A 14409-nucleotide genomic window follows, 5' to 3' on the forward strand; every position below is an offset into this window, starting at 1 on the left:
AAGCCACCTCCACCCGGAAGAGGTGTCGTCCCGCTAAGGCGCTGGTTGTAGCAGTTTCTTTTTTGCCTGCCCACCTGACTTCCCCCGCACTTCCGCCCTCATAGTCTCTTCCACCGCTGTTCCTTGCAGCCACAAACGACTCAAACGAAGCCAAATTCCCACAGCTCAAGGCGGGAGCGCTCTCTTCCTCTCTCTATAACGCTACAGGGGTAGGAAAGACAAGCAGAAAACACGAGCTTCCACGCCCATGCCTCTGAAATTCCCCTGTGCCTCTCCACTCCTCACAACACACCCGCCTATCTAAGCCGAGACGAAGCCACATTTGCCCTGAGAGAGGCGGAGCCACCAAACTCTAGCTCCGCTCTCGCGAGTGTTTGGAACTATCGCGAGACCCGACGCCCACTTGTGCGCCCGGGAAACCCCGTCGTTCCCTTTCCCCTGGCTGGTACCACGGAGGCAGCACGGTAAGCGGGCGCTCCTGGTCGGCCTGGGCGTGGGGCGTCAGGGCAGGGTCCCTCAGCCTGGGAACGCGTGCTTGAGGGCCCCGAGGTGCCCGGCGCGGGGCCGCCCCGCCCCCTGGAGTAGCGGCCACGTGCGACCGGCAGGCCCGGACATGCACGGCGGGCGCGCTCCGTGAACTGAAGAGCGGGCGCAGTGGGCAGCCAGAGGGGGTGGGGAGAGGGCCGTGCGTGGGGCGCCCAGAATCTCGGGGGCGGAGAGGTGGGTCGTGTAGGGTCCTCACAAACAGGCAAGACTGTGTTCGTGCGACCCACAGAGACCGTGGGCGTCGGTGAACTCTGTCGGGCCCACAGGAGCGGGGGGCTTTTCGGGACCCGGCGTTGAAGTAGGGCATTGGGAAGTAATGGGAGTGCTGCTGTTTAGGATTCGTTTAAGCAAAAGGAACGGGGCTGGGCCCCGGCCCTTGTCTACACCAGGCTTTGTGTTCATATGCTTGATTTTCTGTCACAGATGCCTGGAGTTACCGTAAAAGACGTGAACCAGCAGGAGTTCGTCAGAGCTCTGGCAGCCTTTCTCAAAAAGTGAGTGTGGAAACAGGTTCAAAGTGGATGGAGACTGCTGTCGCCTTTGCCTGACGTCTCTGGGCCCCAGTGTTTGGGGCCTCAATGTGGAGTCGACCTTTCTGCATGAGGCCTGGGTTGTGTTTGCGTTTCAGCTTCTTCGTTAGTATCCCGGGACATGTCAGGCTCCTGTTAAGCTACAGTTATGTTGAGGGGAGGGAGTTTGAGGGTTGAAAGAGTTTGTGGAGATTCCTGAATTGTGCCTTTCTTGCTGTCTTGGTCCTAGGTCCGGGAAGCTGAAAGTCCCTGAATGGGTGGACACAGTCAAGCTGGCCAAGCATAAAGAGCTTGCTCCTTACGATGAGAACTGGTTTTACACACGAGCTGGTGAGGAACTTGGGCCTTTGGCTGGGGAGTGGGCAGCTGGATTACACCTGGCACAGACCATACTCCCTGTCCCCTCTCTGAGTTCTCCCCTTGTCCCCCAAGCATGCAAGAAAAGAAAGTTTTGACTGTGTCACTCCATGCTTTGTGTGACATGCCATTCAATAACGTTATACTCCAAGTTGTTTCTCAGTTCTAAGAGGTTTGTGAGCTTCAAGGGAAACCCAGGGACTAAATGAGTGTTAGAAGTGGTTCATTTTACAGAGGCAATATCGAGTTTAAATCCATTTAACTAGCTGTGTGACTGCAGGCAAGTCACTTAAACTGTCTGTGCCTCTATTTCCTCATCCCTAAAAGGGGGTTAATGATCGTACCAATATAGGATTATTATGAAGATTGAATTAGTTTAATGCATTCAAAATGCGTAGAAGTTTGTTGCATACTAATCATTCAAGAAGTCGGCTGAATTATTTTTGTTGTTCAAATCATCACTCTGGTCTTTCCCCTGTCTCTAGCAAGTTGTTTCTTACTCTAAACATTGACATGATTTCCAAGCCCCCAAAAGAAAACTTCCTGACTTACAGTCACCCTGTGACCTAATGGCAGCCCCATCCTGTCTTCTTGATCTTCCAGTAATAATTTAAATATAGTGTACAACTGCAGAGTTCTAGTTCTCGCCTATCTTGACATTTCAAGATTTTTGTAAGCTGTCACTCCCTTGAAGTCCTAATTGGCGGTGGGGAGTTGTACCAAGGTGGCACCCTCTGCACTGGCCTTCACTAAGGACTTGTCCTCTCTGATCTTTAACCTTCTACCTTTGTGAAATGGAGATTCCATCCTGGCCAAAGCTTATCTCCAGATAGGAAGTAGGTAGGTGGAATGCAGAGTTTGGAAATTGGCAGACATTCCAGAATGACTGTGAAAGAGTCGGCCTTTATACAAGTTGCCCAGCACTTCATAACATGAAGCATTTTGCAGATTTTTGGTGCACTCATGCATCAAATGTCCATGGTGCCCATTCAGTTTCAGGCACTGGACTGGGCACAGGGAACTAACATGACCAACAGCCTCTGAGGACTAAAAGATCAATCCTATGAGGTGGGTAAAGTCGGTGGCATATGTTTTTGTTGGGACACTGCCACATGTATTTGTTTACATGTGCACTATAACAACAGAGGCAGAGTTGTTATCACAAAGCCTGGAATATTTACTGTCTGATACTTTACAGAAGTCTGCTGGCCCCTATTCTAGAGTCTAACATGCCTCCCACCCAACTTGGCAGTCAGCTTATACACTGGACAAGTTGTAATCATAGGAGTGACCGGTTTCACCAAAGAGGAAACTGAGGCACAGAAAGGTGAATTGACCTGTTTGAAGTCACCCTAGGCGGGGTTGGCACACTGGCTTTATCCACAACTAGGTTCCATACTAGATTTGCTGCTTTCTTTTTCTGGGTAATGGGGGCTGGCCCGTTTTGCCCACTCAGGGATTTGAGGCTGACGGGCAGTGGGCAGGTCTTGATCTTGGAGTGGGGGGAATAAAGAGGTCCATTGCAGAAGATGGGGCAGAAGGTGGTATGGAAACGGTATAGGGTTAGGGATAGAAAAAACCCACTTTAGGAGAATGGAGACCTTCTCTGAGGGGAGGCTCAGTGTTGCCTTAGGGAGGACTGCTGTGGGTCTTTGTGAGGACATGGTGTGGTGTAGCCCTGGACGAGCCTCTTCACCTCTTAATTCTCAGAAGGGCCTGCTTAGGAGGGAGATGAGGATCCAGTGCAGTGTACTGGTGGGCATCTGGCTGGGAGCAGCCGCAGAACTGGGGCGTCTGAAGGCATTTTATTTCTTGTAGAATGGAGGCTGATCCATCTCTGACTCCTGCACAGTGTCAGGCACCCACTTGGGCTGTGTTAGTGGAAGGAATGAGGCCTGGGAGGTATCAGAAGAGTGAGTTAAGGGGTGAATCAAGGTCACAGAAGTAGTTTTTCAGAGTTCTGTGTTGGGGGGTGACTCCTGGCCAAGGTTTCCTAAGAAGAGTGGGTTGCCATCCCAAAAACACAGGAGAAGCCATGTGATAGGACCTGACTCACTGCTGTCCCTCGTAAATACTAACTAGGATGGTCTGGATTTGTGCAGCTACAGCTCCACTTCAAAAGTGGAGCCCGGGTCTCTAGAGGGTGCAAGGAAAGGGGTGGAAAAGAGGTCAGTATTTCATGGAACTAAATATTTTGACTCTTACGGCTTCCAATTTGTGAAGTTAATATCCTTGTCCCTTTTAGTGGGTCAGAAAAGTAATTAGCATGAACTAGGGTAACAGGGAAGGATGTTGTAATATCTGACAAAGGTTGTTTCCCTTTGTACCAGGTCGTTTTTATACAACATTAAGAAAAATTTTAAGCAGCTATTAAAGAAATTAATAGGCATTATTTTCTTTAGTGCCACCGCACAAACTGCGTGAAGGATGGGTAGACTTGGTGTCACTGCTGATGAGTAGTGGTGGTGGGATTCGAATCCCCATCTGCGTAACAGCTCAGAAAATGGTCTGAGCTCTGAGTACTTTGGGTCCTGGCTTGGTGAGACTGAGGTTGAATTTCTCAAGCCTCTTTTGGCCTTGTGCTTAGGGGTGCACATCTTACCCCATCCTGCTGCTATCCTGTTTTCCCTAACCCTGCTTATAACTCAAGGGGGAGAGCAGGTTTCCACCCAGAGCCAGGGCACAGCCAGGTACAGACCCAGGAGGGAAGGCATTTGAGCTGGTTTGAAAGGGTGGAGTTTTCTAATGATGTCACTCTCCTGACAGATTGTGGGGTGGGGGATAGCTTATATCAAGTGAGTGTCTTGGTGCTGGCAGGGGCAGGAATGAAAAGAGCTAAGGAGAATGGTTTTAAAATGAACAGAGGCCAAGGGTGGTGAGACCACGGCAGAGCTGTGTTCTTGGGCCCTAGCAAAGCATGGTTGTATCAATATGATCTATGATCTCTGGGCAGGGGGTAACGCAAATCCCTGCATTCCAGGCCCCAATTCCTTTAAACCTCTGTGAAGCCTCAGTTCACTCTGGAGCCTCAGTTTCCTTTTTTTGTAAAGATGAATAGCACTTGACATGACACATACCTATTGAATCTTCACAGTAACCCTAATCTGAAGGAATGTTAACCCCTGGTCCTCAGGTGAGATTGGGTGGTTTCCCTGAGGCCATTTTACTGCATCAGGAGAGAAGATACAGAAAGCATGTGGCGCAGAGCTTGGCAAATGTGCATTCAGGTTCAGTAGAAGTGTTCAAGCGTTTCTGAGGCAGTTGGTATCTCGACTGGGTTCTACTGGAGATTGCCTTACAAGCAAGGAGGCTGGCCAGGGTGGACCAGGGACTTGCCCAAGCTAGTGTAGGGACAAGAATTAGACTTGTCCATGGAAGGGGCAATGCACATTCCAAGGGGACATCCACTGCATAGAGTGTCTGCCCTGCCTCCATTGTTACCCCAAGCTCTCCAGAGCTGAGGTGGCCCAGAAAGCTGTACTCTCTAGTAGTTGGTCCCTTCAGTCTCCTGCCTCTCTTGAGCACGTGGAGATGGTCATAGTTTATTAAACGTTTGTTAGGCTCCACGCTCACAGTGTCTCTCTGGTTTAACCTCCTAACCTCACTGCTAGGGCAATAACAACTAAGGAAGTTGGTCCTGGAGAAGGGGGTGGGTCGCTCGACCATGGCAGGGTGGAGGGGGCAAGGAGAGAGGGTTGTCAGATATGAGATCTTGGTGTCTGTTTTCACTTTCCCTCCTAATAAAATGGTGAGTATTAACTGTTCTCATACAAACACACAGAATTGTGTATGCGCCACCTTGAACAAGGCTCCTGCCTCAGTTGTGGAAAGGAGACTTCTCTTCCTGAGAAGGTTCCTCAAGTCTCTCACCCCACCCCCAGCTTCCACAGCACGGCACCTGTACCTCCGAGGCGGCGCTGGGGTTGGCTCCATGACCAAGATCTATGGGGGACGTCAGAGAAATGGCGTCATGCCCAGCCACTTCAGCCGAGGCTCCAAGAGTGTGGCACGCCGGGTCCTCCAAGCCCTGGAGGGGCTGAAAATGGTGGAAAAGGACCAAGATGGGTAAGCAGGAAAGGGGAGGCTGGATTGATGAAGGATCCTTGGTGCCAGACCAGCAGCACCCACAGATCACCTATAATGAAGTGCTATCCCCACTCTCCCCTAGAAAGAGAGGTGCAGGTGCTGGGCCTATCCTGCATGGTCTGCCTCAATCCCTGCCCCTCAGGCCTCTCCTCTCAGAGGCAGACAGGGGATTCTGCAGAAAAATGAACAGCAAGGGGCCTCACCCCGACCTCTCTAGCTGACTACTCCAGGCTCCAGGAAGATAATTTAGTGACTGTCCACTTTCATTAGCCTGCTCGTTAACTTTTCCCAATTGATTTTTTGGGCCTTTGGATCTAATGCTGGCACAAACGACACCCCATCAGCTCCCACGGGGACTCCTACTCCCGCCCCCAGCTCGTTAAAATACAGCCAACTGGGACCCTCAGTGGGGAATTGGCTGGTGTCATGTGGCCCCACAGCCATGTGCCTTCTTGGGAAATCTAGCTCATGACCAGAAAGGAGGGGGTTGAGAACCTTTGCTCACCAGGGACCCTTCCCTCCTACAGGGGCCGCAAACTGACACCTCAGGGACAGCGAGATCTAGACAGAATCGCCGGACAGGTAGGCCTGCATGCTGGCCAGGGCTGGATCTTTTAGTCACTGCCTGGACATTTCCAGAGTTCATACTCTGTCAGATCTGACTCATGTCCTCCCCTGGGGGGCACAGCCCAAGGTGGTAGGGGTCAGAGGAGGGCTGCCAGAAAAATTTCTGACTGACTTTCCTCCTGGAGCTATGTAGAAATTTGGGTGCTGGCTGGGGTGAAGGGAGCCCAAGCCCACGGTGGCCCTGGGCTTCTACAGGGCACATAACTGCACCAACACATGATTCCCTTTTCCCAGGTCACCCTACTTAACAGATTCTGGCTGCAGTATTTCCCCCTTATTTTTTATGCTTGCTGGGCATCAGATGGCATCCTGGGAGAAGTGGAGATGGGTGGGGCTGGTTTAGGCCCCAGAACTCTGGCTGACTGACACTCGGGCAGAGTCACCTCAACTCTGGAGCCACAGTCTCCCTCTGTAGAGTGATCTATTCTTGCCCACCTCAAGGGTAGTGGGTGGTGGATGGGTGTTGGTGAGAATTCAAGGAGCTACAGCGCAGCAGGAGCCCTCAGAGCCTGGCATGGGCTGCTTGCTAATTTTCTGTATTGACTCAGGCCTCCTAGGAGCCTTGGAGTATTAAGTCACTTAGTCAAATGTCACAAAAGAAGGTGTCAGCCCTCTGGGAGTCGAGGGTGGGCTCTTTCAGAGCAGAGGAGGGCCTAACACAAATGTCAGTGCTGATGGTTGGCCTACCCTTCACACAGAGCAGTGGGCAGAAGTTGGACTCCCACTCCACCACTCCCTTATCTTGAGTCGTTAACATGTCTGTAAAATGGGGAAATAATCCACAGTTGAGGATTAGATGAGATGAATGTATTGGAAACCACAAATCGGGACGCCTGGTGTCTGGTAGGTAGTAGGTAACCATTACACAAAGTGCCCCCACAGAAACCCCACAACTGATCTTCCTCCTCCATCTTTTCTTTTGACAGGTGGCAGCAGCCAACAAGAAGCATTAGAACAAATGATGCTGGGTTAATAAATTGCCTCATTCGTAATCCCGGTCTGGGTCTCTTGCTCTCCTGCTCTTCTCGGGGCATGACGAAAGGAGCACTTCCCTTCCCTCGCGTAAGAGGGGCTTAGGGTCCCTGGATGGCTGTGGTACCCAGCAGCTGGCAAAGACATCCCAGCTGGGGGATGGGGGCAGGCAGGACCCAGGGACCCTTGTGCCTCCCCAGCATCCTGCCTGCAATTCTCAGAAAGTGAGAAACAAAGGGAGTGGCTCTTTAAGCAGTGGCCCCAGGTGGGACCTGGTCTGCTGAGTTGGCCTCTGCTGGAATGAGGCAGGAGGGCCAGGGGTTCATGCTTCCACCCTGGATGGAGGTGGAGAGGGACGGACAGACCTCACTCCAGGTATCCCTTCATGGGCGTCCCTTACTTCCTTCTAACCAAAGGTGACCTATGCTGCACTTCATGCTGGCTTATTTCATAGGCTTGCATGGGCAGGGTGGCCCTGCCTGAGCCTTCACTTGAGGACTGACCTTGTGCCCAGGTGGGTGGACCCAGAGCCAGGGAGGAAGGGAATGCTAGCTGCCCAGGTTGGAGTGGAGCTGCACTTAGGCTCAGAGGGTAGGGCCTGACAGCGTGTGCTCCACAGTCCTGCACAGCTTTTCATGAGTGGAGTGGGGCCTTTGCCAATGGCTCAGCCCTTGACCAGGGCAGGAATTACAAACAGTACTCAGTGGGCACCCAGAAGGACTACCTAGGAAAAGGCCTCAAATTGCCCTACTCCCATTTGGGGAAGGCCTAAGATGCTGAGCCCAGACTGGCTTGGCGAAGGCCCCCAAGGTTTCCCCCAACTCAAGTTATTCCTCAGGTCTGACCCATTTCCTTGCAGTGCAAAGCCTGGGCTTTGAAAACCAAATGACTTGGGTTCAGGTTCTAGCTTTGCCCCTAATTCTGTGCAACCCCATGTACCTTACATCCCCACCTCTGTAACGCTCCTTACTCCTGAGGGATTTGGCAAGATACTATGTAGAGCTTTGCTGGGAGACCAGTTGGCATTACCCATATTTAAGACGAGATGTTGGGTGCTGACACCACCAAGTCAAGGGTTAAGATCCCCTTACCGATCATCTTTTAAAAAATAAAATTTAAAGTATCAAGGCTAACAGGTCCTACACCCAGGGGGAATGAAGCTGCCATCCCTCCTGCCTTGGAGGTTGTCACTGCTGAAAGATTCAACTTAGTAAACCTACTTCGTGCCAGGCACTGTGTCAGGTGCTTCATAAATGCATTGTTTTATACACTCAGCAGTGCTGTGAAGTAGGTGCCAAAACACCTGCATTTTGGAGACAGGGAAGATAAGTCACAGGTTGGGTAATTTACCGATGTCCTGTGACTATGGTGGTGACATCATTTGATCCCAAGAAACCAGGCTCTAGCAGGTAGGGCTACCATGCTCTCACTAGGAAGTGAGGGAAGTGAGAAAGCAGGCCCAAAGGGTCACACTCCTCGGCATGGCTGTGGGCTAGTCACTCCCTGTTCTGGGCCCCAGTCTCCTCTTTCATCCGTTGAGAGTGAAAACATTTCCCAGAGTTAGAGAACTCAATGCCAAGCATCTGGTTCGCGGAGCACCAGGCACATGGTGGTGCCGGGTAAGTGGGAGGTGGAAGTGCCCTGACAGGCCCCTTACAATCCGGCAATGGCACCTCTCCAGCCACTGGGGGGCAGTTGAGGGCCTGAAAACTGGCTCAGCTGCAGAAAGATGCTGAAGGAAGGCTAATTCCTAAAGCTTCCAGGTGTGGACACAGGCTTCCTCCTGGGAAAGGGTCATAAGGAGGAACTGAAGCACAGAGGGGCTAATGACCTGTTATCCAGCGAGGTACCCAACAGAACACTTGGGTCCCTGGAGGGAAGGTGGGAGGGCCCTAGAGCCAGAGAAGGGGAACCAACTGTGTCCTAGGAAGTGCGCTCGGTAATATTCTTACTGCCTCACAAAGTAGGGGGATTGTACCCATGTTACAGGAGAAGAAACAGGCTCAGACGACCAGTTAGTTGGCACAGCTGAGATACAAATGGAGGAATCTTTGATTCCTGAGACCAAGTGCTCTTCTGTGTGAGTGACAGTTACTTTTTTTTTTTTTTTCTTTTTGGCAGCTGGCAGGTTACACTTCTTTAAATTACAAAATACTTCAGGCATGCAAAACAGTATTCCTAATAGTGTAACAAAAACCCATGAACACTTCTACTACAGACGTGTTCCTAAGCAGCACAGTGCTGTTTTGCACCTTTTGAAAACAAGTCAACTGTATCATGCTACAATATGTTTTTTCTCATTTTTGTGTTGTTCCTGAGATGCAGTCATATTGACACTTTTCCCCTACTCTATAGCATTCTGTCGGCTAACTGCCACAATTTATGCATCCATTCTTCTGTAAATGGACTTTTCATTTGTTTCTCAATTTTTTGCTACCAAAAATCTCCCTGCAATGAATTTTTTTTTTTTTCATACACGTCTCCTTGTGTGTGGGTGAGGGTCACCTAACTGCTCACAGACATCTCAACAAATCCACCCTCCCCACTCAGACCTCATTTTCCTTCTACCTGGACTAAAATGACATGCTCAAAGGAAGCTGGGAGTCACACAAAGGTGACTTAAAATCCCTGCTCCAACACTCCCAGACCGTATGACACTAGGCAAGTGACAACCTCCCCTGTCTGGGACTTGATTTCGTCCTCTGTAAAATGAGGATGGCCTGCCTTGCCCGTTGTGGGGAGGCCAACATAAAAGAACTCCAATAGAGCTGACCATGGTTCTAACACCTTGGGCGCCAAAAACACCATCTCACATCATAACGCAGGCAGATATTCTGATCCTTATCTCATGGATTAAAATGCCAAGGCTTGGAGGAGAGGAGTGACCACCTAGTCACACAGGTAGTCAGCAGCGGGTTGGCCTGCCTTATTTATTCCTTGTGAGCATTGATAGTGACTAACATTTCCTGATCACCTATTATGTGTCAGGCCTTGTGCTGTGCATTCACAACCCCTTTAAATCCCTGTTTCCAACCCCAAGAAGCGACGAAACAGTGAGGAAATGAAGACTCAGAGAGCTGACAAGGTGTTCCCAAGGCCAGGGAGGGGCAGAGGCCAAGCTCAGAACCACCATGACCTGCCTGCAGCAGGCACCCAGAACTCTGGCTCCCTCAGCTTCCTTCCCGAGACTCACCAGTGGCAAGCTGGGCCTTAAACTGGCTTCTTCCCCAACCCAAGCAGCCACCTCTCAGGGGAATTGTGGCCACCACAGGTGCAAGAAGCAGTTCCTCTCCACTCATGACCGGAAGCATACCCTGTAGGAACCAGTTAGGGACTGCCCCCAGGCCCAACACGAAAAGTCTCAGTAGTGAGGGCCAGCGGACCCCATCTCCGGCAGGGCTGGGCAGGAAGTGGGGTGGGGTTGGGGTGGAATCTGGTACCCAGGACTGCTGCAACCCACAACAACCAACCCACTGGGAGAAGATGCCTGGCAGTCGACAAGTCTTCCAACCTCCGCCTGCCACCAACTTCCTCCTCCTCTTGCTGTCCGTAGCCTGCCTGGGTATGTGGCCAAAGGGCGGGTACTGGGGAGGCTGGAGAGAGTGCACAGGCAGAGGGAAGGGCACTCAGGGAGGGGGAAGAGTCAGAAGGAGGGGGAGCTGCGAAAGGACTGTGTAGAAATTGAATCTGTCGGTTTGACCATCCCACGCCAGGCCAAGGTGGGCTGGAGGGGGCTTGGTGAAGTTGAAGGGGCATCCACAGCCCCTTGAAGGGAGGCAGGGGCGAGAGAGATGCCTCCCCCACCTCCTCATCCCCACGGGCCAAAATAAGGAACTAAGGTTGCTCTTGGCTGAGCACCAGGGCTGGGCGCAGGAAGGGGACTTGGGGGTCATGTGTCAGGAGACAAAAAGCATTCTCCTTCTCTGCCTTAAATCTCAGTCACCCCCCTATACAGTAAGCCCCTTCTCAGTGCTGGAGGAGGGGGTGCCTCATCAATCCCTCCCTCCTTCCCTGCCTCCCCCAAGGCCAGCTGGCAGGGGCTGTGACCACATTGACCAAGGAGTTCAGAGAGGAAGGTTGCTCACCCAAGTTGACACTAAGAGCAAGCATTGGAGCTCATGTCTCTCTGAGTCGCAAGCCTGTGATTGTGAGAGGCTTGGTCTCTTTCCTCACCTCTTCCTCCTTCTGTCTTCCTTACCTCCCTCCTCCTCTTACCTCCACAAGACAGGGAGCTGGCCACGTGTACTGGCCTGGGGAGGCTGAGAACTGGGGCTTCCCAGAGGAGTCTGGAGTGGACACAGCAGCCAGCCTGGGCCTCCCCGTCTCCCTCTGAAACACCCCTACCTCCACCCTGCTGAGCCTGCTCCCTCAACCCCCCCACCCAGTCCAAGGACTGAACTCACCCCTGACCCCTAGTTGACCCAAGTTACAGAGAATAAGGTCACAGGCCAAGACAGGCCCAAAGATTAGCTCCTCGGTCCCAGCCACGGGGAGGCCCAGGGAGCTGGGAGTTTGAACCCCTGACTGCCTTAGTAATTCTGGGCAACCCATTTGTCCTCTCTGGGCCTCAGTCATCCCACCTGTAAAATGCAGATAATAAGAGAACCTACTTCCAAGGGTTTTGCAATGATTACACAAGGTCAAGTGTCAGGTGCAGGGCTTGGCTGAGGCTGGGGGTGGGAAAGTGGGCCTGGAAGGCCTTCAGGAGGAGATGATGTTTAAACTGATTCTGGAAGGGGCTGTCTGGGCAGGGGCACTTCCATTGCCAGGGAACCAAATATCCAAAGTCCAGAGTTCGCTAGGTATGCAGGAGCGTGCCAAGAGATGGCGCTGGAGAGGCAAGTAGGCCACCCAGGAGTGTCTCACCATCCCAGGGTGTCTCACTCTTCTCTGCCAGGACATCCTCACTCCTCCCCCTGCAATCAGGTGTGTCCTCTCTCTACTCCCAGGGGTGTCTCCCTGTCCTTTCCCAGGGGCACCTTCACTCTCCTCATCCACAACCCCACCCCCCCCAGGTATATAGCCCCTACCAGGGATGTCTCCCTCTCCCTTCCCCACCAGGAATATCCTCACTCTCCTCCCATCCACTCCCATAGCAATGGAGTTGCAGGGACCAGGGCTGGGGGCCTATGTCACCATCCCTAGTGCCTGACCCACGCCTCTCTACAGGCCCCAGGTGCCAGGCCCTGTGGGTAGACAGGGGCCCACCCTCGGTGACGGTAGGCTTGGGAGACGAGGCCCGCCTCCGTTGCCTGAACAATGGCAGCAGCCCCAATGTCACATGGTGGCGTGTCCTCCATGGCAACTACACTTGGACCCCTCAGTTTGTGGGCAAAGGCTATGGTCCAGATGGTGAGCTGATCATCCGGAATGTGAACAAGAGCCACGGGGCCATATATGTGTGCCACGTCAATGAAGAAGGAAACAAAGCATACCAGCGCTCCTGTGGCACCTACCTCCGTGTGCGTGGTGAGTGGCCCCAAGGTCCCACTCCCCAGCTGGAAACGCTCAGTTTCCTCATCTGTGAAGGCTGAATATAGCCAGTACCTTCATCATGGGCTTGGAACCAGCTCAACTGTTGTTCCCATCTGCTGAGTGAGGGCTTCAGGGGGTCTTGGGCCTTGCTGGGGGTGGGGCTGGGGCCAGGAAGGTAGGGAGGGCAGGAGGGCCAGGGCTCTGAGCAGCAACCCCTCCTCACAGAGCTGCCCCCCAGACCTTTCCTGGATATGGGAGAGGGCACCAAGAATCGCATCATCACAGCTGAGGGGATCATCCTGCTGTTCTGTGCGGTGGTGCCTGGGACGCTGCTGCTGTTCAGGGTGAGCCCCCTGGAGCTCCCCAAGTCAGCTGGCCTATGGCCTGGGCTGTGTGACTCTCAATGGCCAGACAGCCCTCTTGAGCCTGAGGTTCCCCACCCGAAAGTTGGGAGAATGAGGACATTGACCTCATAGGGCCTTTAGGGACTAAACAAATTAGTAACAGGATTTTAAATGGTGCTGACCCCAGAGGGGTGTCCAACCCCTTCAGGATTGTCCTTACTGTCCACTCCCCTCACCAAGTTTCTCATTCTTTTCCCCAGAGCTGCCCTCACTGCTCTCTCTCTAGGGATGTTTTCACCCCACCCACCCACCCACCTATTCAGGTTGTCTCACTCTCCTCCTGCCCCTACCCAGAAGGGCACTACCCTCAGATATAGCCAAGACCAGGGAAAATGGGGGTAGGTATTCTCCCAGGGTCTCTGACCAGTACTAGCCTCTCCTTAGGCCACAGGGCAACTGCTACTATTTACTATTATTGTTGTTATTCATGGAGAATCACGGGGAAGTGGAGACAGCCAAAAGCACACTAGCTTTGGACCCAAAGATACCTGCCACAAACCCGATATGTGACCTTGGGCACATCCCTTACCCTTTCTGGAAAAGCACCTCCTGGCATCCAGGTGGGTCTGAACAGATATTTGCCTCCCCACTGCTCACTGAGGCTCCCCACCCCACCCCACCTTCAGAAACGATGGCAGAATGAGAAGTTCAGCATGGGTGCCCAGGATGACTATGAAGATGAAAATCTTTATGAGGTGAGTGGAGGAGTGCAGGGTCAGGACGTGGTAGGATGCCAGTGTGCTGGGGGATCTGCATGGGGTTCCTCCCTGGGGCTGGCTGGGGGCAGGGACCCCAAGGTACTGATAGCCCCTGCCACGATTCTATCCCAGGGCCTGAATCTTGACGACTGCTCCATGTATGAGGACATCTCCCGGGGCCTCCAGGGCACCTACCAGGACGTGGGCAGCCTCCACATCGGAGATGTCCAGCTGGAGAAGCCCTGACACCCCCTATCTCCCACCAGGCTGCCCCTGCCTGCTGTGTACCCAACTCCAGTGTCTCTCCTCACTACCCCCTCCACCCACCCCCAACATTCTCTCTCTAGTCTTTCCTGGAGCTTCCTGAGTCATCTTCCCCCTTGGTGTGTCCCACTCTTCTTCCCTCTACACTGCCCCATCCCCCACATACACCCAAACCCAATCCCCCCACCCCTCTGCCTTTCCCAGGCTCCCTCCCCAGCGGGTAATGAGCCCTTAATCGCTACCTCTAGGGGAGCTGATTGTAGCAGCCTCGTTATTGTCACCCCCCTCCTCCTTGATCTGTCATGGCCACTTAGTGATAATAAATCCTTCCCAACTGCAGACCTTGGCAGGAGTCATGGATCTAATGGGGACAGCCCCACCCCCCTTCCCTGGGACCCAGGAGTCTGTGCCCCAGCCCCCATCTCTCTCAGACTCAGGATTCTGGGCCCA

The 14409-nt window shown here is 52.8% G+C and overlaps 2 protein-coding genes across 2 annotated transcripts; both read left to right on the plus strand.

Moving 5' to 3' along the window:
• Positions 1-397: 397 nt before the first annotated feature.
• RPS19 (ribosomal protein S19) lies at positions 398-7138 on the plus strand. Its single transcript, XM_063112231.1, has 6 exons — positions 398-464; positions 970-1040; positions 1306-1406; positions 5315-5498; positions 6047-6101; positions 7073-7138. The coding sequence occupies exons 2-6, from the start codon at positions 970-972 to the stop codon at positions 7097-7099; spliced, it is 438 nt and encodes a 145-aa protein (XP_062968301.1). The 5' UTR covers positions 398-464; the 3' UTR covers positions 7100-7138.
• Positions 7139-10601: 3463 nt separating this feature from the next.
• On the plus strand, positions 10602-13941 carry CD79A (CD79a molecule). Its single transcript, XM_063109902.1, has 5 exons — positions 10602-10680; positions 12288-12587; positions 12819-12937; positions 13624-13692; positions 13828-13941. Exons 1-5 carry the CDS (start codon positions 10602-10604, stop codon positions 13939-13941), a joined length of 681 nt encoding a protein of 226 aa, XP_062965972.1.
• Positions 13942-14409: the final 468 nt, after the last annotated feature.

The sequence above is a fragment of the Cynocephalus volans genome, chromosome 10 (assembly GCF_027409185.1).
Source record: "Cynocephalus volans isolate mCynVol1 chromosome 10, mCynVol1.pri, whole genome shotgun sequence".
Lineage (NCBI taxonomy): Eukaryota > Metazoa > Chordata > Mammalia > Dermoptera > Cynocephalidae > Cynocephalus > Cynocephalus volans.

What these genes read in the sequence shown, in the direction of transcription:
- RPS19 (XM_063112231.1), top strand. Translation starts at nt 970, where the DNA reads ATGCCTGGAGTTACCGTAAAAGACGTGAACCAGCAGGAGTTCGTCAGA. An exon ending in CTGGCAGCCTTTCTCAAAAA is followed by an intron (nt 1,041 to 1,305) that starts GTGAGTGTGGAA and finishes TCTTGGTCCTAG; the next exon opens with GTCCGGGAAGCTGAAAGTCC. An exon ending in CTGGTTTTACACACGAGCTG is followed by an intron (nt 1,407 to 5,314) that starts GTGAGGAACTTG and finishes CCCCACCCCCAG; the next exon opens with CTTCCACAGCACGGCACCTG.
- CD79A (XM_063109902.1), top strand. Translation starts at nt 10,602, where the DNA reads ATGCCTGGCAGTCGACAAGTCTTCCAACCTCCGCCTGCCACCAACTTC. An exon ending in GCTGTCCGTAGCCTGCCTGG is followed by an intron (nt 10,681 to 12,287) that starts GTATGTGGCCAA and finishes GCCTCTCTACAG; the next exon opens with GCCCCAGGTGCCAGGCCCTG. An exon ending in CACCTACCTCCGTGTGCGTG is followed by an intron (nt 12,588 to 12,818) that starts GTGAGTGGCCCC and finishes CCCTCCTCACAG; the next exon opens with AGCTGCCCCCCAGACCTTTC.